General features: G+C 36.9%; 1 protein-coding gene across 1 annotated transcript in view; it reads left to right on the plus strand.

The window, feature by feature from the left end:
* MYO16 (myosin XVI) overlaps positions 1–26535 on the plus strand; it is a 412211-nt gene that overhangs the window by 321788 nt on the left and 63888 nt on the right. Inside the window, exons 26-28 of the mRNA XM_037377384.1 lie at positions 1757–1837; positions 2084–2289; positions 22307–22406. Of these exons, the coding sequence (XP_037233281.1) occupies positions 1757–1837; positions 2084–2289; positions 22307–22406 (387 nt within the window). The remainder of the gene's footprint in view (positions 1–1756; positions 1838–2083; positions 2290–22306; positions 22407–26535) is intronic.

Here is a 26535-nt window from a genome sequence, read left to right on the forward strand (position 1 = left end):
TCTTTCCATTGACTTTACATTGTTTCTTTTTATGAACACATTGCTTTATTGTCTTAGTTGAAGAACTCATCTATTGCAAAGCTTTTGGTATGTCTTCTAGATATAGAAGCTTTAAAATATTCTGCTGGGAAAGAGATTTTTTAGGCGGAGGTTTTACCTTCCTAACAGAGATTACAAAGTTATATATGTGTATTTTTTTCTGTGAATTAGAGGTACAAGATTTTTCAACATAAAGCTGTATATTAGAGGTTAGTAGAGAAGTGCAGCTTCAGTGATATAGTCGTGTTCCGTAGCCCATAGCTGAAGATGTACAAGTTTGGAGAGTTTGAATTAAATTCATACTTTGCCTTTGCCTTGTTTCCTTTCTTCTCTTTCCCTCATTGTGAACCAAACACTTCTTTCCCATGGGAGGAAGTATTTAACACAGGAGAGCAGGCAGGAACTTGAGCATCCAAAGCGTTGTTCCTGGCTCTTGCACTAACTCAGGAAATGGTCTTGAACTAGTGACTTAATCTGTTGAGAGGAAAGGACTGAGAGCATTATCTGTTAAGGGGAGGAAACTCTATTTTGGTTATATTCCTCAATCATTTTGTAGACTGGAACTGAGAAGTGTCAATAGGCATGCTAGTGGTTCTTTTTATGAGAACACCTGAAGCAAGCCGATCTCTTTTACTTTACTGTTTTGAATTTGGGGATGAATTTGCCCTTAAAAGCTTATTGCATCCTAGTAAGTAAGATTTGAAATAATAAAGAGCTCCAAAGTTTAGTATAGTGAGTAGAGAATTGCTTGCACTGCAATGTGTTTAATGGAGTTTGGCTTGAGGGGGCCAAGCTGAGGAAGTGTACACTTTTCTGATGCAACTGGAAAAAGACACAAGTAGGCCAGAACATGCTGACTTGATAGCAAGGGAGTTTTATGGGGTAAGTGGACTGGAGAACGGCAATGGAAAAATCAGAGGTAAAAAAGCTGTCATTGATACAGAGGTTTGAATCTAAGAGTTTGACCAAATAATGGAATTCAATAATTTTGCCAGCCTTCCTGCAGAAAGTTTAACAAAACCACCTAATTTCTGGGACCACTTTTAGGATGAGGCCATTTTAATCTCAAAGATAGGAAGAACATTAAAAAATAGATTTGTTTCCCACTCCTAACTAACTCTGATGTAAAGGATGACATCGGTTCTAATGAGATACAAAGTTATTGACAATTTATGTCTATAATGCATGAAAATGGGCTAAAAAAGAAAAGAAAAAAAGGTTAACTGCATTCCTGTGTGCAGGAAGAAAAAGGAAGGTGTTTTTAATATTAAAATTCATATTGTTGTTTTGCCTTCAAGATTTTTTAAAATTATCTGTGCTTAGATTTACTCAGTTAAACATCTGCCAAAAACATAAGAAACCTTTTCAGAGAGTTACAGAATTATGCTACTTATAGGCAGACTGTATGGGATACTTAACTTCACGAGTCCTGCTTCTGCTATAGAGTTCCAGATCACATTGCTTTGCCCAGTTATTTGGAAAAGGTCTTTTAACTTCCCAATGGTATACATCTGCTTTTGAAATTAAAACTTTCTTGCTAGTCATGGCTCTGATATTTACCCACTTTCCCAATTCTTTCTGAAACTCAAAACATTGTCTATGACATACTGTTTGTATAAATGTTTGCCTTTTTTAGTAAATTGTGTAACAGTGAAAATGAAGATTTACTGCCCATCTTGAGCTAAAGGTATTGTGTTTGTGCTTTTCTTCCCCACAGCTTTTGAAAAAGAAAGGAACATCCTCATTTCTTCAAAGACTGGACCGAGGGGGCCCAACCACTGTGGCAATACAGCTCAGGGTTAGTGAACATCTTCTGGACAGAAATTTACAATAACAGCAACAGCAAAAAAAAAAAAAAAATTAAAGGCAGGATTAGTCTTTACAGATTGCAATGGAAGAAAGAAAAATTGTGTGCTTGAGAAAGCCACTTGCATGGCCACGTCAAGCTTTTTGAGAAAAAGTTAAAAAGTTAGGAAGAACATACTTGTTGAGCAATTGACCTTGCTTCACAATAATAATTGATAACTGATTTTTTCCCCCACAGAAATCACTCACAGATATTATTGGAAAACTGCAGAACTGCACGCCACATTCTGTTCATTGTATAAAGCCTAATAACTCCAAGTTGCCAGATACTTTTGACAATTTTTACGTGTCTGCTCAACTGCAGTATATTGGCGTTCTAGACATGGTCAAAATCATACGACATGGATATCCAATACGTCTCTCTTTCACAGACTTCTTGTCAAGGTAAATTCTTTTAAGTTGCATAAAAACTTTTTATTACATACAGTACAAAGCCACATCATGTTCTGTAGTTCTTGCAGTGTTTTGCTGATGAGTCTTTCAGACTTTCTTCAGAGAAAAATCGTGTCTGCCAGGAAGGGGTGTAGGCTTATTATTTTTTAATTGGAGAAACCATGAACTTTGTGGAAATATATTTAACAAGATCATCAGCAAAATGTATCAATTTAAAAAATATAACTTCATAAAATAGTTAAGTTTTTATAATTTATCCTATTTATACAATTTATAAAATACAAAATATTGCATGTTGTCTCCAGGTAATTAAATAGCAGAAGGAGAAATAGTGTAATTTTTCAAATTTATCAGTGTAGGTGACATGGGTTCAGTATTTGTGTTTCATATGCTAGGGTTTGTTTCTGCATGGTGATGATGAGTTGTTAATGCTCATACCACAACTCCATTTTTATTGTTGTTAGAAATGAGTGAAATTTTGAATTAATGTGAAAAGACAAAAAGATGTGTGTCACTGCTTCTGGCTGAAGGCCAACTCTTTTCCCCCATCACCGGTTCAGTTTTGGGGTTTTGGCTCACTCATCTTCTCAAATACTTCAGCAAAGAGAGAGTGCCGTCTTGTACAAGAGATGTTCGGTTAGCAGTCTCATGCACTCAACACACTTTCTTCCTCTCTGCATGTTCTACTCCTTGACTGATACATTGAGTAGTCATGATCTGACCTATGTATTATTTTACTTCTGTAAACCAACATGGGATTGTCAGCTGCTTACACACATCTGAACTGCCTTCTTGAAAAAGTTGTGGATGTTAAATTACTGCTTGGGCAGAATAATATTCTCTAGCAATTCTGTAAATATTTCAAAAGTGCAGGAGTATAGGAGTTTATAATTCCACATGGTTCAAAAGTAAGCCCTCTGTGTCATCCCACATTGCCTGCAGCATGAATCCAGAAGTGCAGGCTGGTTGAGGAGAAGTTGCATATAATGGGAGATTCGAAAAAGTAGGTTGCTTTCATATTCAGAAGTGGCAGAGGCAATCTTTATATGGGCATTTCTATATTACTGAATTGAACACTTCAAGGGACTATTACACGAGCACAAAACCACAATCTTTTCTACTGTTAAATCCTTACAATGGTTCCTGGCAGGGATTTGGTTCTTGCCACCCAGGTTTTCTCACTTTCCTAGATACAGGCTTAAAGTTAGCACAGGCCTGGGACCATTTGTGGTGGTCAGGGTAAAGGTAGCTGCTCTCTTTTGAAGGATAAAGGAGAGTAACCATATCTCAAAGGTCATTTTATTCCCTTGGCTTCAGTGCCAGAGGATGACACCATGCATGTTCACTCTAACATATAGGCATGTTGTCTTTTTTTGAGAAACTTTACTTAAAAATATAATTAAAAAAATGTCTGAAGATTCAAATGTAATTTCAGTCTTTTTCCTCCACTCCTTCAAGTAAGTCCCAAAGACAAATTTTTACCTAAAAGTCTAGAAGACATCTGGTGTCTCACAATAAATATTTATTTGGAGTAACGATAGTAAAACAAGAATAGCAACAAAATTTAACAATATGATGCCAGCAACATTTATGGTATTATTTTAAAATGTTCTAGTTCTGATACTGTCCAGCTTTATCCCTTTTCCTCCACAATAAATTTTCTTTATAGGTACTTTGCAGCTGAGCCCCTGTCTTTTTACCTGTTTGGTCCAGGTCCTAATAATTGTATTATTATACATAAAATGAAACAATGGTGGGGCTAGCATGGTGGCACTGAAAATGAAATTCATTTTATAATATTCTCTGTGCATATATTGTGAACCTACTCAGAAGTTATCAATAACCACTCTGCGTACCTCTCTTGACACTACTGATTTTTAGATTTCTGTACAAATAGGAACACAGAGCTCTTGGCCTAGCGATACTGAAAGAAACCATCAGCATTGCAAAGCTGTTTACAGTAGCCATTCCTGTCACAGAGGCCAAAGTTTATCTTTGAACAGTAAATTCTTCACTTTACTCACCATGACAAATTAACCTTCATATTCACATTCAGTGTATTTGGATAATTCTTTTCATTTCAAATAGTGTAAGCGTGTGGCTATTTGTTCTGTTATTGGCTAAAAAGTACAAAGTTTTTAGCAGAAATGGTAGTATTAGATTGCAGTTCAAAAGTACTATCATTTCTTAATACTGTACTTTTTAGCCAATAAACTATAGGTAAAAAAGCGTAACGAATTACTGAATTCCGAGATTATATACTACCTTTTCAAAAAGTCTTCTAAAAAACTGTCACTTTTACTACATTTCTATATTTCCTCAGTGACTGGACAGAATGGGTTTGGAAACTGGATAATTAGTTTTGGTGATATCCTTGTAAACTGGCTTTGCTTTGTTGGCTGTTCAGCCTACCTCTGGTTTTGTCCTGCTATTCATTGACTGGAATGAGAAGTGATTTTGTCATATTTCCATATATGCTTATAGGGCTGAAGTTAGTAGACTTTCTCACATTTCAGTTTTTTGTTTCCTTTGGTGTCAAACTGGTATTTCTAGTGTTCTAGTGGGAAAAATGGTATCTTCTCTATTTCTGCAATTGTTTTTCTTGCATCATGGCTCTTTTACTTCTTTTGCATGGTTCAGAATGGTTTGTGGTTTCCAGCCCCTATGTGGGCAGCAATGGTTGCATTGGTATGCATTCAGGAAGACTGAGCATAGGCACCGAGCTGGAGTGCAATGGCTTTGCAAGAGCTGCTTCTTGCAAAACAGTCAGGACGCTGCACAAGAGTATAAACCTATCTCCCTGAGGTACTGGTTATTATTCTTCAAGTTGCTGAAGGGAGAAAAAATGGCATCAACTTAGATCGTACTTAGGGTCCTTCAGTCCCAGACCAATACAAATACCATACAAACAGGTAAAATGTAACATGTAACATGTCAATTATTACAAGCAGTGGTCACAACAGGCCACAATGATACTGGTGTGTGTGTGAACAGACTCCATTCTGAGCTGTCCTGGAATCAAAAAGAAAGGAAGAAAACAAGCAAACAGGAAAGTATTGCTCTAGATAGAGATGGAAAGTTAGAAGCTTAGTTAAAACCTCGTAATCAAGGCAGGATCATGAGCAGAAGTAGGATCTGAAAGGTGATGAAGACTTGCTGATTACCTTCGAGTACAGAAATATATACCAACTGACAGGACCTCTACTTTTTGTGGTATTTTCACATCTGGAAGGAGCCTTTATATTCAGAAGTCCAGGGATACAATACAGCTCTATTGCAGTGAATGAAGATGATACTCTTTTATTGTCTTTTTTCTTTTTTTTTTTTTTTTAATTTTAGTAGGTAATAAGTGTATTTGTTTAATATTATACTGATTACACTGAGGCGGGAGAGGGGGAGAAAAATCAAGGAACAAAATATAAGGGAAGATGAAGGAAATCTTCTTTATTCACTGTAGGAAGCTGTAAACAAGTGAATGGTCTTACTAAGTGCTCTTAGTGGGCTGAAAAAGTTTAGTCTTTCTATGGCTTGCCCCAAGGGGCAAAGGAATTAATCCCTATTACTCTGGGGAGAAAAACCTTTGTAGCTGACAACAGTGAAACACAGAGGAAGAAAGAAAAAGTGGAGGATTTCCATCTCTTAATGAGAATAATTAAATTTGCCTGTAGCTTAATTTTTTCTTGAATGTTTTTTAAGGAATGGAAATACAAGTAATTTTTGCTTTATTCTTTCATGCTCTGCTGTGTCATTGTTTGCAAATCCTAGATGCTAGTGAGGACTCTTGATTTTCGTGCAGTTTTCTCTTTTGAAGAAAAGAGTTTCCTCCCCATTGGAGTCATGTTAACTACCAATTTGACAGCGTGGCCCCAAAGAGAGGAAAATAGGCCTACAGATGTAAAACAAAAGATATCCTGCTATCCTGATATAGTTGATGTGTGACACTGTGAACTATCAGTCCAGGAACGATAAGACCTATGTAGAAAAATGTGTCTCCAGATGGATGTCTTTAAGTTTTACACATAACTGTAAGCTTTTCACCTTCAGTTTGTGTCTTGGAGTCCTGATGGGCTGTTTCAGTCAATGGAGCCGTGTAGTTTGCACCTTGGCTCGGCTCAGCTGCAAAGTGTTTTATAGTAGTGATGCAAGGAAATCTTGTTTTTCTACAGCTGAATGTACTATGCAGTTCTCCAGGGCTCACCTGGCTTGAGAAGTAAGGGTATTAATGGTAGGTCTGAAAGCACTGTGCAAAATCAAAGAGAATTTGTGGCCTGGATCCCAACTTGGATTCCCAAAAGACAGTGAATTGCTACCCTCCTCTGCCTTCCCTGTAGTTTTCATTTATTTACTTTTAGGGTCTTCCTTATCATATAGGTAATGTGGTCCAAGGTTAAAAAAAAAAAAAAAAAAAAAAGCTGGGTTTTTTGCTAGCTAATAAAAAGATAGAATGTTTGAATTAGGGGCCTTTGTGGTGAAGATATAGAATATCAGAAAACCTGGATGTTTTATCAGTAATACAGACAGTATCTTAATTAGATGAATTTGAATAGATTTCTATTAATATCTAATTAGAGATTAATATAACTGGTCTTTAGCATATGAGTCACATTTGAACTCTTACGATGGCTAGAGAAAGATAGCAGCTAAGAAAAGGTCATGTTTTGCAGGAGCACTTCTTCCTGGGCTACAAAGTTTTATCATTATTTCTACTGCTGTCCCTTTTGGATTTACTGGTTCTGCTTCTGTATTATCAAAGTGAAAGCTGACAGCTGTAGGTGAACCTTTCAATCACCAAAGTTCATCGATCAGAAGAGAAATCTTGTAGAAATTCTGGTTCTTAAGTGGGAGCTGTGACAGTTACTGTCAAAGTATACATAATAAAAATTGGAATTAATAAGGTCAGATGCTATTAAATGCTGTAAAAACAGGCAGCACCAATATAATTATTAAATGATATATGGGATTTCAATGGATTTGCCAACTCCAGCTGCAGTGTTTCTGCTGAATATCCCTGCAGTGTTGGCTCAATTTCTAAAGCTCTTCGAGTAGAGAGACAGAAATCAGTTTTTACTTTATCTTTAAAATAGAAAGGCTTGAGTAACATGCATCTTAGACTCCTAGAAAATTTTGCCCATATATTTTGCATTAACATCTTCAGAATCGTTCTTAGTGGGCTAGATTTTTTAATTCTAGCTTTGCTTTTAAGTCAAAGCAACAGCAGGAACGATTTTGTGAAGAGTTCAAAGTTTTCATTTTGCATCCCAAATTATACGTATAGGTAAAGTATCCTCAGATATCCAGAAAAACTGGAATAAAGAAAACAGTAAAATAACCATGGAATTAGGAATTGTCTCCAGATAGCTGTTTATTTCCAGCATTTAACATTTTGACATTTTGTTTAAAATGAGAATAGGATAATTTCACAAAAAATACCAAAAAGAACTTTAGTAGCAACATAGTGAATTGTTATGTTTTTGCTATTCAGTGCAACAGCAAAAAAGTAAATATCAGTGTGTGCTCTATTACTAGTGTAGAATAATAGGGCTCAGAAACTCCCTGGGGCAGAGACAGAGCCTGGTTGTACAAGCTTAATATCTAGAACCTAATCTCTTTGCATCAATTAATAAAATGGATCCTGGCTGACTTTCGTGTCATTCACCTCACTTGGTGCTCAAGGAAGACATGTAAAAGCCATTTGGAATATAAATTTTTAAAAATAATGATAGTGATCAAGGACCCATCTAGAGTAATGAGGTGAGCTTATATTTCTTGCTCAGTGAATACAAGAATACAGCTGTTCAGGCATGTTCAGGTGAAAATGAGGCAGTAAGATGCTCTGTTTCACTCATACTGAACAATTTTATTTTGGTACCATCCTCCTCTACAAACTATCCTCCTCTACAAACACTCCTCTACCATTAGTGTTTTGTAAATTAGATTAGAAATTAAAATTAATTTTTCCTCTCTCTTCTTTAATGTGGTTCACCAAATTGCTGAGCTGTACCCAGTGCTTTGCTCTGCTTGTGTTTTAGTTTCCTTGGCCAAGGAAGAATTTATGAACTACTGCATTAGAGACTGAAGTTCATACATCACACATATTTCTTGTGTCTGGGATACTGCTTAGCAGTGGAGACTGCAAGGTCCAGTTGCACAGGTCCTGAAATAAGAAAACTGTGTTAGCCTTCCCTGCCAATTTGCGGCAAACCTTCAGGGCTGCTGGACCTCAGGACAACCTCTGTGGATTATGTGAGCTGATAAGCAAATTGAGCCTTCCACTTAGCTGATGAGAATTGCAGGATTTTGATGAGAAAAAAAAATGTTGTTCAGAAAGCCCAAACAATTATCTGCTAGTGTGCTATTCCCTATCTTTATTTCTGCACTTATTGAGTGTTTCTTGGAATTTCGTTACTGTCTCTCAGGTTTCTAGACTGTCTTTTCTGGGTTTAACTCTTTCAACCCAGTCTTGTGTTTTCCATCATGGAGCTCCCATTCTGTCTTGTGTTGTACTCAAGGAACAGCAGAGAAAATTTCATATTGTGAGGGAGAACACAAAAGCTGTACGTAGAGACATCTCTTACAGTGTTGTTGCAAGAAGCAATAAGTCACTAGAATGTTATGATTTGCCATTTCCAGTTCTCTTTAAAAATGGCTTAAATAGCATCAATCTAACCTTTAGTTTTAGCTATTCATATGCAGACACAATTTTTAAGATTATAAGTAGTTTTTTTGTGTTAACTGGTTAGACAATGTCAAGTGCAAGTTTGGAGGCACAGTATCAGACCGCAACTCTCACCTTTCTCTTCCTTCTTCTTTCTTCTTCTTCTTTTGTCTTCTTCTTTCTTCTTCCTCTTCCCCTTCTTCCCCTCTTCTCTTTCTTCTCCCTCTTTTTCATTGGCTAACCTTATTCTCCTATATGAACAGACTATGTTAAAATATCTAAATTACAACACTTAAGCTGTATGGAGTCAGTTAAAAATAAAGAATCTCTGGGTTTTTAATGTTTTAATGAATTTTTGTTTTAAAGTAACTTGAAAAGATGGGAAAACATCCCTTTTTGGATGAAATACTGGGAAGAAAGATATGGAACAGTGATAATGGATTCTTGTGGTAATCACAGCAGTGAGTATATTTGAAGCCTGTTCTAATTACAGGTTTCCCTCTGATTTCAGTATGAAGTTCTTCTTAGATTAAATTCTTAGAGGTTACACTTAACTGTACATTCTGAAATCTGCAGTTCTACTTAGGGCAGTGTGTATTGATACTGAAATGCTCTAGTAGTGGACTTTAAATCAGAAACAGCTTCAGAGCACTGAATTGTTCCTAACTCGTCCAGACAATTGACTTTGTTTAGAGATCATTCAGAAGAGATACCTTTTTTCTCAGGAAAGTTTATGTTCATGCTATTATCATTGCTTTGTCAAATAAGATCTGTCCTTCTGCAACTGGCATAAAGCCGTTATTAATAACTATTGTTATCTTTAGATCAGTACTATTAGCTGATGCTGTATTGCACTGCTGTGTTTGTGTTTGTGAATCTTGTACGGGACTCACCATTGCATATCTGAACAACCTTTGTCCAGAAACTTTTTGGTGTTCATTTTTTTTCTCTCTGTTTTTCCTTTCTCCCTTTTTTCCTCTTGCAAGCAGGGAAGTTACAATATTTTATAACATATAATTTGTGAATTAAGAAAGTGCAGCAATACATTTCAGAGCTTCATGAGCAGGTTAGGGCATTAGTGAGAATGATGTACTAAGTAGATTGCAAAGTGATAGGTCATCGCACTGGCCCTTTTAGCTTTATTGTCTGCTATGCAATAATATCATCAGCCTTCTGATAGAGTACTGCATTGATAAGTGCCATGATACCTGAAATCCTTGCAAGGAGAGCAAGTTGTAATCTGACTGGTATTAAAAAGCAATATTCCATTAAAGTAGATGTAATGATATCAATTTATACCAAAAGGCAATCTCGCCATTGTGTTGGTTCAGACCTAGAGTTGGAAGTGATATTTCTGATTGAGGGTAATCACTTTTGCTTGTTTTTCTTTTAGAATGCAAGAAAAAGTGACTAAATGAAATATTTTGAAGTCCTCAGTTTTGAGGGCACCTTAAACCCAAATTCATAAACGTGATAATGAATAATATCCTGTGAAGAATGAAGGTCATCCACAAAGTTTAAAACCACTATGTCTTTGGCAACCATCACATTCTATAAAGAAGTGTCATGGGTTAACCCCAGTGGGTAGCTCAGCCCCACACAATCACTTGCTTATTCCTCCCAAGTGTCATGGTGGAGAGAATTGGAAGGACAAAAGTTAGAAAGCCTGTGGGTTGAGATAAGGACAGTTTAATAGGGAAAGCAAAAGATGTGCATGCAAGGAGTGAAAAATAAAGAATTCATTCGCTACTTCCGATAAGCAGGCGAGTGTTTACCCATCTCCAGGAAAGCAGGGCTCCTTCAGATGTAATGGTTACTTGGGAAGACAAACACCATCACTTCCAAGCATCCCTTCTTCCTTCTGCCTCCAGTTTTTTGTATTTTTTTCCCTCTGTCATCCTTTCTGATAGCGGGGCCCAGTTTGGGTTAATTCACAGCAGTCTCAGAATTATTCTAAATTATTAATCTCTTGTGAAAGCTTGCTAATAGGGGATTGATTATACTGTAAGAGGTGACCAGAACCCAGAGTGCACTGGCATTCTCCCTGGCGAGCCACGTGTATTGTTGTATGTACATCACCCGGGGAGTTGCCTAGATAGATGTAAGTAGGAGTTTGGGACTGGTTTAGAGGCTATAGGCCATGTGAAATGTATTTGTACAATGTGATAGTGGAGTGATAATATCTGACCTATTCATATTATGAATAAACTAAATAGCTCTATATGTTACACGTACTCTTAAGTGTAAGTAGACTATTCTGTTTTACTCCCTTTGGAGTTGTTTCTTTAGAGCTGTTTGGTTTGTTTTCTCCATTTTCCCCATTAGTTTCTCTTTAATACTTGAAAGACCAGAAATGTACTAGATAACTTCAGATGTCTATGGTGACTCCCTAATTAGCCTTGACTTAATTTATAGTGTATAGAGAAAAATGGTCACTTTTAGGATATGATTCAACTGACTTTTTTTACAATTATCCGTTTTTGAAGGTGTTTCACAGTCTCACTCTAGCTCCCATCTATGGCAAAGGACAGAATTAATGGTTTGTAACCAAAAACTTAAGAGAGCAACATACTGGAGTTGAAACAGAAGCAGCTTTTGAAGATATACCATGGTGTCATCGGTTCTCTAGCTCACAGAATAAGTAGTATGCAAAATATCGATCTTTATGTTACATGCCATGGAGTTGGACTGTGAGAATGATAAAGTTGCTGGTGTTTCTGGGACTTACTGACAGTGCACAAATGCATATAAGAGAAAACAAAGTTTCTGTTTTGACTGGACTTTTCAGTGGTAGGTCAGACATCTAGCTTTATTCTATATTTAGAAGGCAAAGACAAGTATCAGCATAGTTTGCTGGGCATCTTCTGAGTTTTATAATACAACTATAATTTGCTGAAGCAATTACAAATTGGTGTAAACTATTGTATTATTCCACAGAATTCAGTTAATTATTCATGTCTGTAATGTACTTAAGAGTTCTGCAGGATCAACATGCAAAGGGGTCCTCCCTTGAGTTGGGGTTTGTATGTAGATAATAAAGTAGACAGATACAGGGAAATAAAAGTGGCATGATCGGTTTTAAGTCTGGCACTTCCTAAATTCCCAATGTTTGGTGTGCAATCTAAATAATCTTCCAGCATTATTTATATTACATTTAGTATTGTATGTATAAAACTTAGTGGAGCTTCTTACAAGGGAGTTTATTGTTCTCTGCCATAGAGAATGTCCTGGCTTTTAAGCTGTTTCAAAGAGAGTCTCAAGGTACTGGTATGCAAGGTATTTTTCTGTCTCTTTTTTGCTTCTGCCTTTTTTTTTCCCTAGCTATGTTCATTTTCTTAGACAATGATAAATCTATTGGGCACACTCAAACATAATGCTGGCTAAGCTGTTTCAGCAGTTCCAGTGGTTTTCTTTATTTTAACTTAAGGAAGGACCTGTGAAATTTTAAAAATTTTATTTCATTTCCAGAGTTAAGTGCGACCCTTGATACCTCTGAAGTGACATTCAGTTTCCACTAGCATCTGACATTTCTTATCCCTCAGGGTTAAAATTTATTAAATTACTAAACAAGCCTGTTACTCTATGATATCCTTACAATATCTATGCATATTTCACATTCACAAATTTAAAAGCTTATACTGTTTCTAAACATGGAGAAATGTTCCCACAGAGTATTAAAAAACCTACCACACTACTGGATTCCATCTAAAAACCTGGACTGTAAAAATAAATAAAATTATATTTGTGTGCAAATAAGAATATTGAAAGTTCTTGGCCTGTATCTCACAAGCTGACTGAGTTCTGTGTGCCTATAACCAACGGCTAAGCTAGTAACACTAAATTATTTCAGAACCTTGATGTTTCAATGAAAATAGTTATTGAGTACTTCAAAATTTGTTGGCATCACATAATGACAAAGATAATGGATGTAGATTTATATATGGTAATAAGAAGTTCAGTCAACTGCCTGCCAAAGAAATAAACCTGTTAGAAGAAAATATTATCAATCACTAATATCTTCACTAAACCCTTCTAAGGCAATGCCTGTTAAAATAATATACCTCTTAAGTTGATACAAACAGCATATCTTTAAAATAAACATATTAAAGAAGTAAGTATGCAACACATTAGCTTATGCTAATGGTACTATGCAGGAACTCTGAATTATCTAATTAAGGTGCAAATTGTCACATGGATTAATTTTACTGTATAGTTTTAAAATAATTCCTTTGTATTCATTGATTAATTAAATATAACTATGTGCTTTCAGTGCCTAGAAAAATTTTAGTTGCTCTTGACTGCTTTTTTTCCCCTGCTCATAAGACTTGTATAAATGCAGTCCAGCTGCCCAACACTCAAAAGCAACTGTGACACTCCTGCTGTTTTTTCTTTCTGTGGCTCTGCAGCTGTTAAATTCTTTCCACTCAACTCATACATTCATGGCACCCTTTTTCTCCTTATCCACATCTTGATACTCTTTACAATGATTTAATCTCCAGCAGAAGAACCTGGAATGAGACTTTCTAAAGCTAGATTTCCTAGTCAGACTGAATAATGGTAGGCAGTTAATACTGGTGACATCTGAGAGCAAACACAAAATCCTATGCAAGCGTGCATGTAAAATCCTTTTATGTATCTTAATCACTGGATCTTACTTTGCTTTTTTGCTTAGACCCATGTGGCATTAATTTAACATCATTAGTTTTAGCAGAATTACTCCTGCTGTACTGCACAGTAAATGAGAGCAGAATCTGGTCCAGTATTGATGCTGTATGCCAAGGCAACAGCCTTAGCCTATCTTTAAAAGTGTTGCTTGTGTACAGTTTGTCTAACCATTATACAGTTCAGAGCAGGAGAATCCCTGTTACCCAGACTGATACTACTCACAGGGTTCAGAGAACAAAAGGGAAGCTCCCACAGAAGAAAGCAGAGGTAGAGATGGTCTTCCAGAGAAGCTATTTTGCCTGTATGGTTTAAGAAGGTCCTAAAAACCTTCCCCATAATCCCAATGCACCTTGTCTGAACTACCAGTGAGCGTTGCGGGAAGGATTTTGTGCATTTCCATGGTTCTTTGGCTGAGTCAGTCAAGATTGTGCAGAAGAGGAGAAACAAAAGCAAGGAAGAAATAAAGCGTCATGTAGGTGGAACATCAAATTCATTCCTATTTCCCTCTAATGTAAAACTTTTTGTTTGACTATGGTTTTGCTTTCTGCTTCTGCAATATGTGTCTATCGCAGTACATTTCCAAATGATCTGGGAACAGATTTCTTGGCAAACAATGAGCCATTGAAGTAGCAATCTCACCAGGACAGCAAATGGGAAAGTGTGTGTAAGTCCACTTTGGTGTTTCAACTCAGTATCACATCCCTGAAAAGGCCTTGTGTATTTTTCAGGAAAAGTCATAAGTCACTTTGCTTTACACAACTTGTTTACAGTTATTTCAACCATGTGATCCCAGCTTCCAAACACTGGGACAAGAGCTGGGGCCTAAGCACAGCCTTCTCTGAATACCGTTTCAAAGTCTTCTCATAATTCTACCCCCTTGTAATATCATGCCCATCACTGTGCCAGCAGATCTGTAGACCAGCAGTCACAACCTCGTCCTATGCCCCTCGAGGGGTGACTTAGTACCTAGACCTACTCAAAGCTGACCTGCTGGTATGCTTTAATTTTCTGTCATTTCAGACCTTCTGGTTTTGCAGGAGGACTTTTAATTTTGACACCCTATTTTATAGTTATGTTTGTGGAGAAGGGAAACTAGCTTCATTACACAGCAGTCCTGCATCACCTCTGTATTATACAGATTCAAATTGGCAGGTTGATAAAGAAAGTCAAATTTGTTCTACAGTCCATATATTCTGCTTACTTTGAAGCATTTTACTGCTCTGTGTGTATGTTTGTGGAGTGCCCAAGCATGAAGGGGCAGTTAGGTGTGGAGAAGACCTACCTATAGAGACATAAATGTAAACATTTACAGAGTTGGAGGCAAGTGTTCATGTAATAGGGTGGCTTATCTGTTTGATGCTAGCATATTTCTGAGTTAATGTGTCATTTTTACCAATTTCTTGAATAAATATTTTTTTATACTGCTTTATCAAGATGGAATGGGAATGTCAACTTTAAGTAAGATGATGCAAAAGTATTGTAATGCAAATCATTAGCAGATGTTGTGAATTCATTTTTTATTTGCATAGCTGAATCCACTAATCCCAAGAGCTGAACTATAATTTATATTCCATTTATTATTCTGCTGACACATTGTCTGAGATGAGGAAGCCCCTGCTTAATTACATGAAGTATATGAATAAATATTCTAGGATTAAGTCATACATATCTTTGTTATTCCTACTCTCCAGAAACTGAAATTCAGATGTCTAGAAAAGATTAAGGATAACAAAACCTAATGCAAAACCATAAAATTTAGTAAAGAAAAAAATCAATACTTCCAAGTAATTTATCTATCACCCATTACAAATTGATATCTTTATCTGAGAAATTTATTTTGCTTTTTATTCAGTCTAAATTAAAATATCTCAAATGGCCACTTCTTATGCAAGGGTATTCTGATCCAGTGGATTTCATGGCCCTGATTCTCCTTCAAAAGTTGTACTGAGCTCTACATGGGGCCAGTGGCTGACCCACATGTGCATCACTATAAATTTTTTTCTGTTTTTTTTCTGAGTCTTTTCCACTTTTATTTCTTAGTTCTTAGTTTTGCTCTTTTATCCCTGTTACATACCTTTTATGTCACTATGTCATGCATTTTCCTTTTTCCATAGACATGTTAAAGCATGCTATACATGCCCCCATACCTTTTTGTACAGGAAGTGAATTTTTAATTATTGAAGTAGAAAATCAGAATGTTTCACCAGCAGAAAAGTTTCTGGCTTTCATTGGCATATATAAAAATATTGTTATAAAACTATGATGCCTGGTCAGTTTGCTGTAAGGTCAATTTCAGTGTTACCGCTTTCCAGGATTCTTTCTGACAGCAAATGTGCCATATTAACCCAGAGAGATTAAAAGTGCTTGCAGTTCTTCCAAAATTACTGATTTTATTTTCTCCCTTAACTTACTGTGTGCAGGTATAGGCATTTAATGCTATGTTGCTTGATACCAATTAGGATATTTAAGAAACTGACACTAGTATCATGGGCAGGTACTCTAAAGTTTTGGTTCACTGCCATATATACTTATTCATTGTTTCAAATCTGTCAAGCACACTGCACCTCATGCTCATCTCTACACCAATCTGAATTAATTCTGTATGTCCCTATGAAGCAGCCTCAGTGCAAAGTGTGTTTCATATAAAGGTGAACCTTATAGACTTATACTATATTTTTGAACTCCTGTAAAAGAAACGCAAAATGCAGTCTGTTTCTTTGCTATATTATGTTATTTATAAAGGCATCTTTTTCTTCTCCACATCCAAAGATTTATTCTCTCCAAATTTTTTAATAATTGCTTTGGTTGTTAATATTTATACTGTATAATGAGATATTTATGTCAGATATATTGTACAGAGATTGGCAGAATCACTTTTCTTTTCTTTTCTTGGAAACTATAATAATCTATTTCTCCTTTTCTAATTATCTGGAATTTCCCATGTTCCTCATATTTCAAAAATAATTAGGTTATCCCTTCAAGAAAAAAACCCCCACGTTATAACACTGGGAAGTGGAATGAGTATATATCCTTTATATACACATAACATTAATCAAAATTCCATCCTATTCTTTACTCCTGACTGCTTTTATAAGGTTTCTATTACTTGAAAATTTTCTAGACATCCTTTTTTCCCCTACAAGTTATTAAGTTTCTCTCTTCAGTAGATAGTTCCTCTAGATATTTCAGCTCTCACTTGATAGATTTTTCAAATACAAACCATGCCTAACACTCTCCCCATCCTACCCAAATCCAAACAAACAAAACTAAAAGTCTTGAGTTATGAACACATAATGACAAGTTTTTCAAACAAAGTCCATCTCTTTCACATACTTTGCAGACATGATAATACATCAGTTTGTTACTGGTTGTCAAAGAAAGAAAAGGGGAAGTTTATAAAGGGAAAAAAGAGAATTTTAGCAATGCAGCACAACCTGGGTTTATTCCTTTGTGATGACAATTTTTACATTTCTTCTGGCAGAAATATAGGATGCAAGTTAATTTTGATTGCCACCTTTTATTTACTACCTATTCAATGGATCTTAACTAAATCATGCCATTTTACCTTGGCAAAGAGAATACATTGTGGTAAACAAAAGAAAGAGAAAATGAAACTGGAACACAATGAATTACACTGGCAGGACTGATTATTTTCCCTTGCATAAGCTGTGTTTGGATATTTAAAACTTAAAACTGCATTACCTAGCACTCTTATAAAACAGATACATGCCAGCCATAAATGACTTTTATTTTTTAAATAACAATACAAAGACATGGAGAGAAGGAGTTGCTTTCAGGAAAGATAGGAGTTCCGGCGTTAGAAGCTGTTCTCTTGCTGAGGACATTGGGTTGCAGTCAGAAGCTGCCTCTGACTTTGTCAATTTTATCTTTCTTTCCTAGCTAGGCAAGAGAGAGTTCTGAGAAAAGAATAGCAAAAAAGCCCCAGACAAACAAAACCCCTAGTTTTGAGACTTCAGCTCAAAGACATCTATGTGGTTTATTTAAGCTGTTGATTTGGAGCTGCTTGTTTTTGTGCACTTTGTACTTGCCACGTTCTTTCCATTAGTATCTTTTTATCATGTTGATGTGCTGTTGAACTTGAATGCTGTGGTGTTTATTCCAATGCTTAAAGATTTGCCCTGCATACAGAACTGGTAGTACAGACCTACAGCCTATTTGTGCACACTCTGTGTAAATCAAATAGTGTGTTGAGCCTTAGAATATTACTGTGGGTTACTGTGCCATAACCTGAACTAGAGAATATTCTGTCTCAGGGAAAAACAGCCTGCTGGATCTTGTCAGCTGTGCACTTAGGGAAGTGAGGGAGAAAATGATCAGATAACATCCTTATCTGTGAAGACCCAAGAGAACTGAGTTTTCCATATTCACAAGCTATCTGAAGGTATTGGCAGCAAACAAACAAAAAGTCTCCCTGACAAAGAGCATCCTTCAGAAGCAAAGGAAGAGAGGTCAGAGCACAGCTTCTGCAACACCAGAGAATCCCAGCCACTCTGTACATGCTTACAGTGCTAGCTTGTCTAGCCAAAGGTCTTTCTTCTGTTTAGGTGTGTAAAAATTACAAGTTAGGACAAGGAGGGTGCTAAGAACAAAGCAATGGAAAATGGAGCTTCTCTTACACTGATTTCCTGTGGAGGGGCATTAGGGAGAGCCCCCCGGATGGTAGTTTTCCCTGTCTCAGCTTGTAACTGGAGAAGGTCTTGCCTTTATTTCCTAATCAACACTACATTAGTCTTGGCATCGTGGTGGAGGGGGGTTGATTCAACTTAATTCTTTAAATCTCCCTGTTTTGTATTTTGTTTTGGATCCCTTAGTGAATAAGTTGCTCTGGCTAGGCCGTGAAATACTGTTTTTCATCAGTTTACTGACTTGGCTAGGAGGAAGATTCACTTTGTTTAATATTAGATTTCTATGTTGGAGTCAAGAGCATAGACTATCTTTTCTACTCAATGGAAAGAAACTGAAGACTTACAGTGCACAATTCATCTGACCTGTTTAAAGCACCAATATTACAGTAGGGTATATGACACCTGAATAGTGTCTTCTACTGCTCTTAAAGAAGTCTAGACAACTCATCAATCCAAGTTTAGCTGAAGTGTATTACACCTGATTACAGACTGCTTTTAGCAAGGTAGCACTGAGTGTGCTCACTGGATTCCTCGGGATCCTCTCTAAAGCCTTACAAATACACTCTGCATTATTTACTTGGGGCAAAATGTATGACCTTCTTCAGTGAGAAGAAGCCTGATATTTAACCGGGTTTGTTCATTCACTTCAGAGTGAACTAAGGCTGCAGTGGCAGGGGAAGAATTCTCTGGTAAGGGAAGGTTTCAGACTCTCCAGATTACATTTCTCCAGAATCAAGCCCTGTTGTTTGCAATTAACTCAAGTTTATCTATACAAGCCTGCATCATAAATTCAGTATTTTTAATTACTGTTTTCTGTGATATAGTAAATTTGAAAAATAACAGGTTCTTTTGCTATTCTTGAGACCATGAAAGGGTCTCAAGAAATTTATAAAACTCATGACATTTAAAAGAACACTAAATTATTGTGTCTACATGGTAACACCAGTTCAGTTCACAATAGAAAGTATCTGATACACTAAAGATATGTCAATTTGCATTTTAATAATAATGTCTCATTTGTAACTTTTTATTCCTTCTTTATATCTTCATTCATTTTCAATTTTGTTTTGCTTTCTTTTTAACATAATTTTTTACTAAGGGTAATAGCAAGTTTAAAATACAAATCCCTAAGCCAAAGCTATAGTGTTTGGCTATCTCCCCAAAAGGAAAAAGAAATAATTATGAAAGTTTAAATATTTTAATTCATTTAGAATTAAGTAAAAAAAATAAATTAACTTATGATTAGACCACCACTTTTGTTCAGGAAAAATCTGGGCTGCTACCAACAGGTGTGGTCTGCTCATTCCCACTTACCCATTCCCTTTATTTCCCTGAGGTTAACACTGGTATTTGCACAACTAGGCTGAGAATTAAATCAGGGAACCATTCTGGCTGCAAAAAACCTACAAATTTTGTGTTGTTTTTGTTTAAGCAGCCTTATACAAGATAAAAATTATTGATCTGAGATAGCAGATGATGACACCGTGTCTAAAGGTGCTTTTTTATCCTAGGTGCTTACATAGGCAGTGTGCTTGAACAAGATAGATAGTAAAAATAAGAAAGTTCTGTTAGTCCTTCTGTTAGTACCCTGCAGATGAGTAAGTCAGACAAGTAGACCTGAAGGTGAGATTACTCTCAGCCATCCAGAATGCAAGCACCCAGCCTGGACTTCTCTGCCGAGTCGTCTATGGTCAGTAGAGAAAGGCACCTCCAGAGGGCAATCTTTTCTCATTTTAACCGAGATATCTAGAATGCCTAGAACAAGTCACCCTATGAAAGTACCTATCTTCACAGACTGCCTTGAGAACAAGATTACTTACTCAGGCGAGGAGTGTAGCTTTTCAGTGTCTAACTTAAGGGAAAGTAGATCATCTTCCAAACGACTTGCTATATTCACAGGGGAAGTTTGTGGCAGAATTAAATTTCCATAGTTAGCTCTTTCTTTGCTATCACAACCATTAACCTGTCCTCTTTTTCTAAGAAAGAGCTTGTTTTAATCTATAGAAGGGAATTGTGAATTCCGATTAGACTTCCAGGATAGTGCAATGAAATTTCAGAGACTTTTAAAGCTGGGGAGAAAAGTGGATCATTTTCATCTGGCTTCATGTATAATACAGATTATATTATCCTTGGTTTGGTTATCCTTGTTTTGATTTGCATGTGATTTGCATGGATCTAAAGTAAATATTTAGATCCAAACATAGAATATCAACCTTTTAGATTTTAAGTTGACTCTGTTTCAGGAATGAGGTACATTTATTTGGGTTTCTGCTGTGAGTTTCAGGGTGACCACTGTCACAGTTACTTCTTCATGCCTTGTGAGTCAATGCTGAATTGTCTTTGCTTCTGTCAGCAGTTGCTAAGCTTTCCAGCGGTTGTCTCTTTAACATCTCTGATTCTCCATGATTTCTAAGAAAATACAGCTGGAAATGAAGTGACCCCAGCCTTAATAGCAGTCCATGAAACAAATGTCTTTGTGACTGTACAGCTAGTTGAGCTATTGGGAAAGTAGGATCCAGAGCTTTGTACTGCTCATCTGGAGCGTTAGACTAACTAAAAGGGTCTCTGGTGTAGGTTTGGCCCCTTCCAACCAGCATTGGTCCATACAGTTCCTGGGCACAATTTGTGAATTAAGACGGGCTAGTCTCTCCAGTCCCAGAAAACAGCTGAAGTATGGCTACACTTTGTTGGAAGGTGACGAAAGTTTAATAGAACATAGCAGAGTACTTAATAGACAGGCTAGGTTTTTTGCCAGATGGTTTCTATGCCAGAGAAATAATCCCTCTCACATTTCATTTACTACTGTAGACTTAGCCATGGAGTCCTCAACAGGACTGCTACCAGACCAGAGAACATTTCCACAATGCGGAAGGTGAGGAAATACCCAAGGGTCTGTGCAGCTCCAGAGCACTAGAACTGTAGGTGAAATTTTGCCTTAGGACAGTTTGTCTGCAGCTGTAGCTCCAGAGTCGCCGCAGCTCCTGGGATCACTGATGTCCTTGGAGTCATTCCAGCCCTGCAGCTTTGCCTGCGCGGTCTATGTGAGTGGTCCCAGGACAGCACGGTTTTGGGTTGCACCAGAGCTATAGGTGAATTCAGCTGTTAAGGAACCAAATAAACAAAATGTCAGGAAATGTAGTTAGCACACAGACTTCAAAACTTACCACTGTTTTATTGGGAGTTTAATCAAAAGTTACACATTTTCAAAATCTTTCCTTTTCAAAAACTGGCTTTTTAATAATGAAAAAGCATTCCAGCTCTATACATGCAGTCATACCTAGGCTGAGGAATATCTTCAAGAAAGTATATTAATAATATGAAGCATCAAGATGTACAAAATTAATCAGTTTCTTTAGTAATATGTTGTAATAAGTCCACAGTTAAAATTTGAATTTTATACTTTATTTGACTTCGTATGATTTAAGTTTCCTACATTAGTTCTTTTATCTGGTACATCAAAGACCCCTTAATATCTAGCATTTTCTGTCTTTGAAGGTACTGGATGCTGTAATCAAATTTCCTCTTGATCTTCTTTCCAATAGTATAAACTGATCAAGTTCCTTAAAGTCTCTTTGCTGTAAGACTTTTTGTTCAAAGTGAAGAAAAAAATATTTCGGGCTGATGGAACAAATTCTTATCAATGTCACTCTTAAAAATTACTCTTTAATAGGTATATGTCATATGACACATACTGAAAAAATATTTTCCTCCTTTCAGTGACCCAATTCAGTACTGATGAAATCAGTTTGGTGAGGCTTTGCATTCCTTCTGCATTGATTTTCAGTGAGGCATCCAAAGAACAGGCAGGAAGCAAATCTTTGGTTTAGACATCACTTTTCCCACACCCTTATTAACCAAGGTCATGCCTAATAATGTACAAGATTTAAAGTGATTTGCCTTCTTGTTTTCTTCACCCTTAGCAGAATCCTAAGCTTCAAGTTTGGATATCAAAGGTTTGAGAGGCAAAGGAAAACTGACAGTTTCTGCAAAGATGTGAGCCAGACCAACATGAGAGTAACTCTACTTGTGCTGATTTTTCTAGGTATAAAGATCTGGCTGATACAGCAGCAGGAGAGAAGAAGTTGTCTGCCAAGGAGAGATGTCGTCTTGTTCTTCAGCAGTGTAAATTACAAGGCTGGCAGGTTTGTGATCTACAAAGCAATTAAAATATCATTCTTTAAACAAGCTGGCTGAGTCATTTCCATTGTGGCAAGCCACCAGATCCTTTGCAGTAGTATATTCTTTTGACATTTAATAAATGCTTTGGGATAGAATCAAATTGATTTTCTGAGTTTTCTAGCATATGAGTAGCTGTGATCATTGTGTCAAAAAATTAGTGTATTCTTGTGGGAAGGAAAAGATTTCAATTAAGCATGTATACTGCAAATTTGCATCCAGGTTTTTAAAGGTATCTGGTGTACACATTTTAGTGGTTCAATGGTTTCTGAATTGCAAAAAGCCCTGCACATTTTCTTTACATGAAATCCTATCCTAAATGCTATACTGTCATAATAGGGGGACCCAAACCAACTACTTAGGACTTCTCAGCTAGACAATGCCTTTATAGGTGTCAGCATGGTGATTCAGAGGTAGACCAAAGCCAAACACTGAACAGGAAGTTCTCAACTTCCTATCCCATCTCCTTACCCTATTTATATACTAATTAATTCTCACCAGCATGAGGTGAATTCTGTTCCACAAGAGAGCATCCAGACCAGTTTCAGGGACAGCTATGAAGTTTAGGGACTGGGCAGTGGTTAGGGTCCTCCTATAGGCTTCTTTGGGAATATTTGTTTAAAGTATGGGGTGAACATAGGTCTTCTAATTCATGTCTGACCTGTAAGCATTAAGATGCCCAGAAAAAGTTCCTGCAGCTCTTTGAAGGATAAGAATTGTTTTGGACTTTCTGCTATGAGTGTTTGACAGTGGCCCATTTTCCTTACGTATAAGAGGAAAAAAAGTAGGCCCTCCCACTAGGTTAGGAGCACACATGCATGATCACTTGCACTTGGACATAGAAGAAGATTTTTCTTCGGTGAAAATACGGTTTGAGTCTCCTTTTAGTCACTAAAGTAGTGGGCCTGTATAGCCCCTCTTAATAGCAAAAACCAAAAGGATGAACCCTGGAAAAGATAATATTACAATAGACTTGCTTTCTGTAGTCAGGTTTCTTAAGTCAGCTCCGGGGCATATTCTGCATCCTTGCCACAAGTTTCCCTATAAAAAATATCCCATAATATCTAGAAGCTGTACCTTCACTTACAAGCACCTGTAGCCACAAGTACCACTAACCTTCAGAACTTGTGTGGGGCTACAAACTTGACACTGGGCAAAAGCTGTGTTACAGTTATTGTGTACTGTGCTCCAGTCACGAAACACAGAGCAGGATGCCTGTAGAGTTTATTTCCCCAGGAGCCAGTAACAACACTACAGCACAAAAAAAATGGCCATCAGTGAAAGCCTACAACTCAAGACTAGTGACTCTGTAGTGACTAGCGTTTGAGAACAAGCCTGAAACCTGGAAAGACAAAAATCTAAAAAGGAAATTGCAAAACAGAATCCCTCCATCATGCAAAGGACTGAAGCTTGTGATCTCAAACAGGTTTTAGAGCTTCTGACTCCAGAATCTCATTAACACCAGAAGTCAGGTCTTCAAAACTACAGCAGCGCAGAATGCATTTTCCTTAAAACCAGAAACAAACAAAAGTCTTAAGTGATGCTGATAAGTTAATGGAATAGGAGAGTTTGGGAGTGAGAGTTATACTAAGTGACTAAGAAGCACATGGCAACCAACTAAGCTGCAAGGTCTGAAAAAATGAGTGACCTTCTCCTTACACCTTTTTCAAGCAACAGAGAGCTATGACAAACAGATGGAAAAATGCTAATCACAGAAGAAAAACCTAGAAGAAAATTCACTTTAAGTCCAATTTCTTGATGATGAATGCCCAGTGAATACAAGCTTGACACCAAGTTTTGTATAGGTGATACAGAACCATATACCCAACTATCAGCAGTAGTGACTAATATCTGTGTCACATAATCTCTCTTTCTCAATTATCTTTTTGATTCATTTGACTAATCATGAAAGTTGAACTTTAAATAACAATCTAAATGAGGAAGCTTATACAATCTGCAGTTGTCATGGGTGCTCTCCTCTATCCTTTTACAGTAAGGGACCCTGAAAAAAGAAGAAAAAAATTTAAAAGGGAGAAAGAGGGGGAACAAAGGGAAGGAAAAAAGGAATTAGGAACCCAGGATGATGTCAGCTGGCAAAACCAGAGGAAAGGAGTCATCTGTAGTGCATCACTAAAAATCATCCAAGAAGTAGGGGGTTACACATATAACCAGTTTATTCAGCCACTGTTGCCAGCAGTAACTACTTCAAATGAGTCACTGCTGGAACTGAAAATCTGTTTGATGCAGGAGTTCATGAATAAGTCAAAAAATGTCTTCCCCAACACTGTTACCTCTACTTCCCAGAAAAGCTGTTGCAGAGTCAGGTAGATAAATTGACCGAAAAAATAGATAACTGAAATATCCTCATCAAAGATGACGAAGTCTGGGAGGAAGCAACACACATCTGAAATCAACCTCTTGTTTATGTGTCATCACCAGAGGATGAGGTTGCCAATAAACTCCCCAGCAGAGGGGGGGGGGGAAGGAAGACCTGGACTTTATAGCTGAGTGAATCGGGATGATACTTTATTTAACTTCCTTCTGATAATGTACCTCACCATCCCATTTTGTGAAAGGTGATACCAACTTGGAGGAGGGGAAAGTAAATCTGTGTTCTGAAGTGAGATCCCCAAAAGGAGTAGAAAAATGGTTTCATTGTATTTATTTCCCACTTGACAATTAATCTTTTCCTTCTCATGTAAGTTGTGTTTGGAGAGTGTTTTATTAACCAACAAAACATCAAACCCCAGAGCCTATCACTGAAAAAGTTCTTTCTCCTCTTGTAAATACTACAGTCTATTTAAAAATGGAGGACAAGTGCAGAAGATCCAATCCAGAATCCAATTTTGGTTTATTTTCTACTGTTTAGTAAGCATAAGAGTAAACATTATCAGCTAGCCAAAGTCTGATGCTTGATTCAGCAACTTCTGTGTTAAAGCAAAGTATTCATTAGGGAAGCGTTGATAGGTTTATGAAATGTTGTTGTTCCTTGGGTAAGCTGAGCTGGAGATAACTAAACTAGGACAATAAAATAGCTGTTTCATGAAGCTGGCATACCATGCAGTTTCAGTCATGCACATAGCTTAACTACTAGAATTATAAAAGTGCAGAGCTACTAATGAAAGGCAATTTATGCATCCTGACTCTGTGTGCAGCCTAGATAAGGTGTTCTTTCTGCTTTAGTATATACTTGATCATGACAAGCTTAGCTACTTGCTACGATTTTTAAGCACCCGATGTAAGAGAAAATCAGATTTCTATATCAAAACAAACCATTTTTACTCCAGACAGAGTGAAAGTAATAGACTTGTTTAACCCCTGGAGAAGTCAGTGAGAGTTTTGCTATTAATGTTAGAAGGAGCAAGATGATAGGTTGTAACTTTAGAGTTAAATTGAATGGAAGTACTGGCTGCTCCATGTAAAGCAGAAGAATCTCCTGCCCTCCAGAACATCAAAAGGCCTTTACATTAGGAAACCCACATTTTCAGTGCTGTGTTCGTTTATTGTCATGCAGTGATGTATTAGCTAAGCAAAGCCTACAATCCCAATAGTATGACTAGCTTGCAAACATTATCGTGCTTTGGGAGAAGTACAGGACACAGATAGTTCATGGCTCTTTTTACTGACATAAGGAAACTTTCATTTGTTTGGATTATTATTCCTCACACTGTTAAGCATGCAAATATAAATTCAGTAGAGTTAGCTCATAGCTTACTGAGTTTTCTCATCAAAACTTGGAGCTCTACATTTTATTTAACTAAGGTCAGTGGTCTGCAATTAACACTTGTCAGTTACTTCAGATGGAGCTTGCTGAAATGCAAACAATTGGTATTATACCAGAAGTACAACAAAAAAATCAATTTAATTTGCTTTTGCTATACAGTGCAGCTATTAAATACAAGCACTGCAAAGGCCAGACCACTAAAAGTGAATCTATCAGCCTTTGACTGCTAGAAACACTTGTCTGGTTAAAAGATAGCAGTCTTTAAAAATGTCTAATAAAAGTTTTGTCTTACTTTGCCTTTTCAATTTTTAGCCTGCTTCTTCTAATCCGCAACGATTCCTTCTTATCAGTAGCCTTGAATTCTGAACACA

This window comes from Falco rusticolus, chromosome 2 (assembly GCF_015220075.1).
Source record: "Falco rusticolus isolate bFalRus1 chromosome 2, bFalRus1.pri, whole genome shotgun sequence".
Classification (NCBI taxonomy): domain Eukaryota; kingdom Metazoa; phylum Chordata; class Aves; order Falconiformes; family Falconidae; genus Falco; species Falco rusticolus.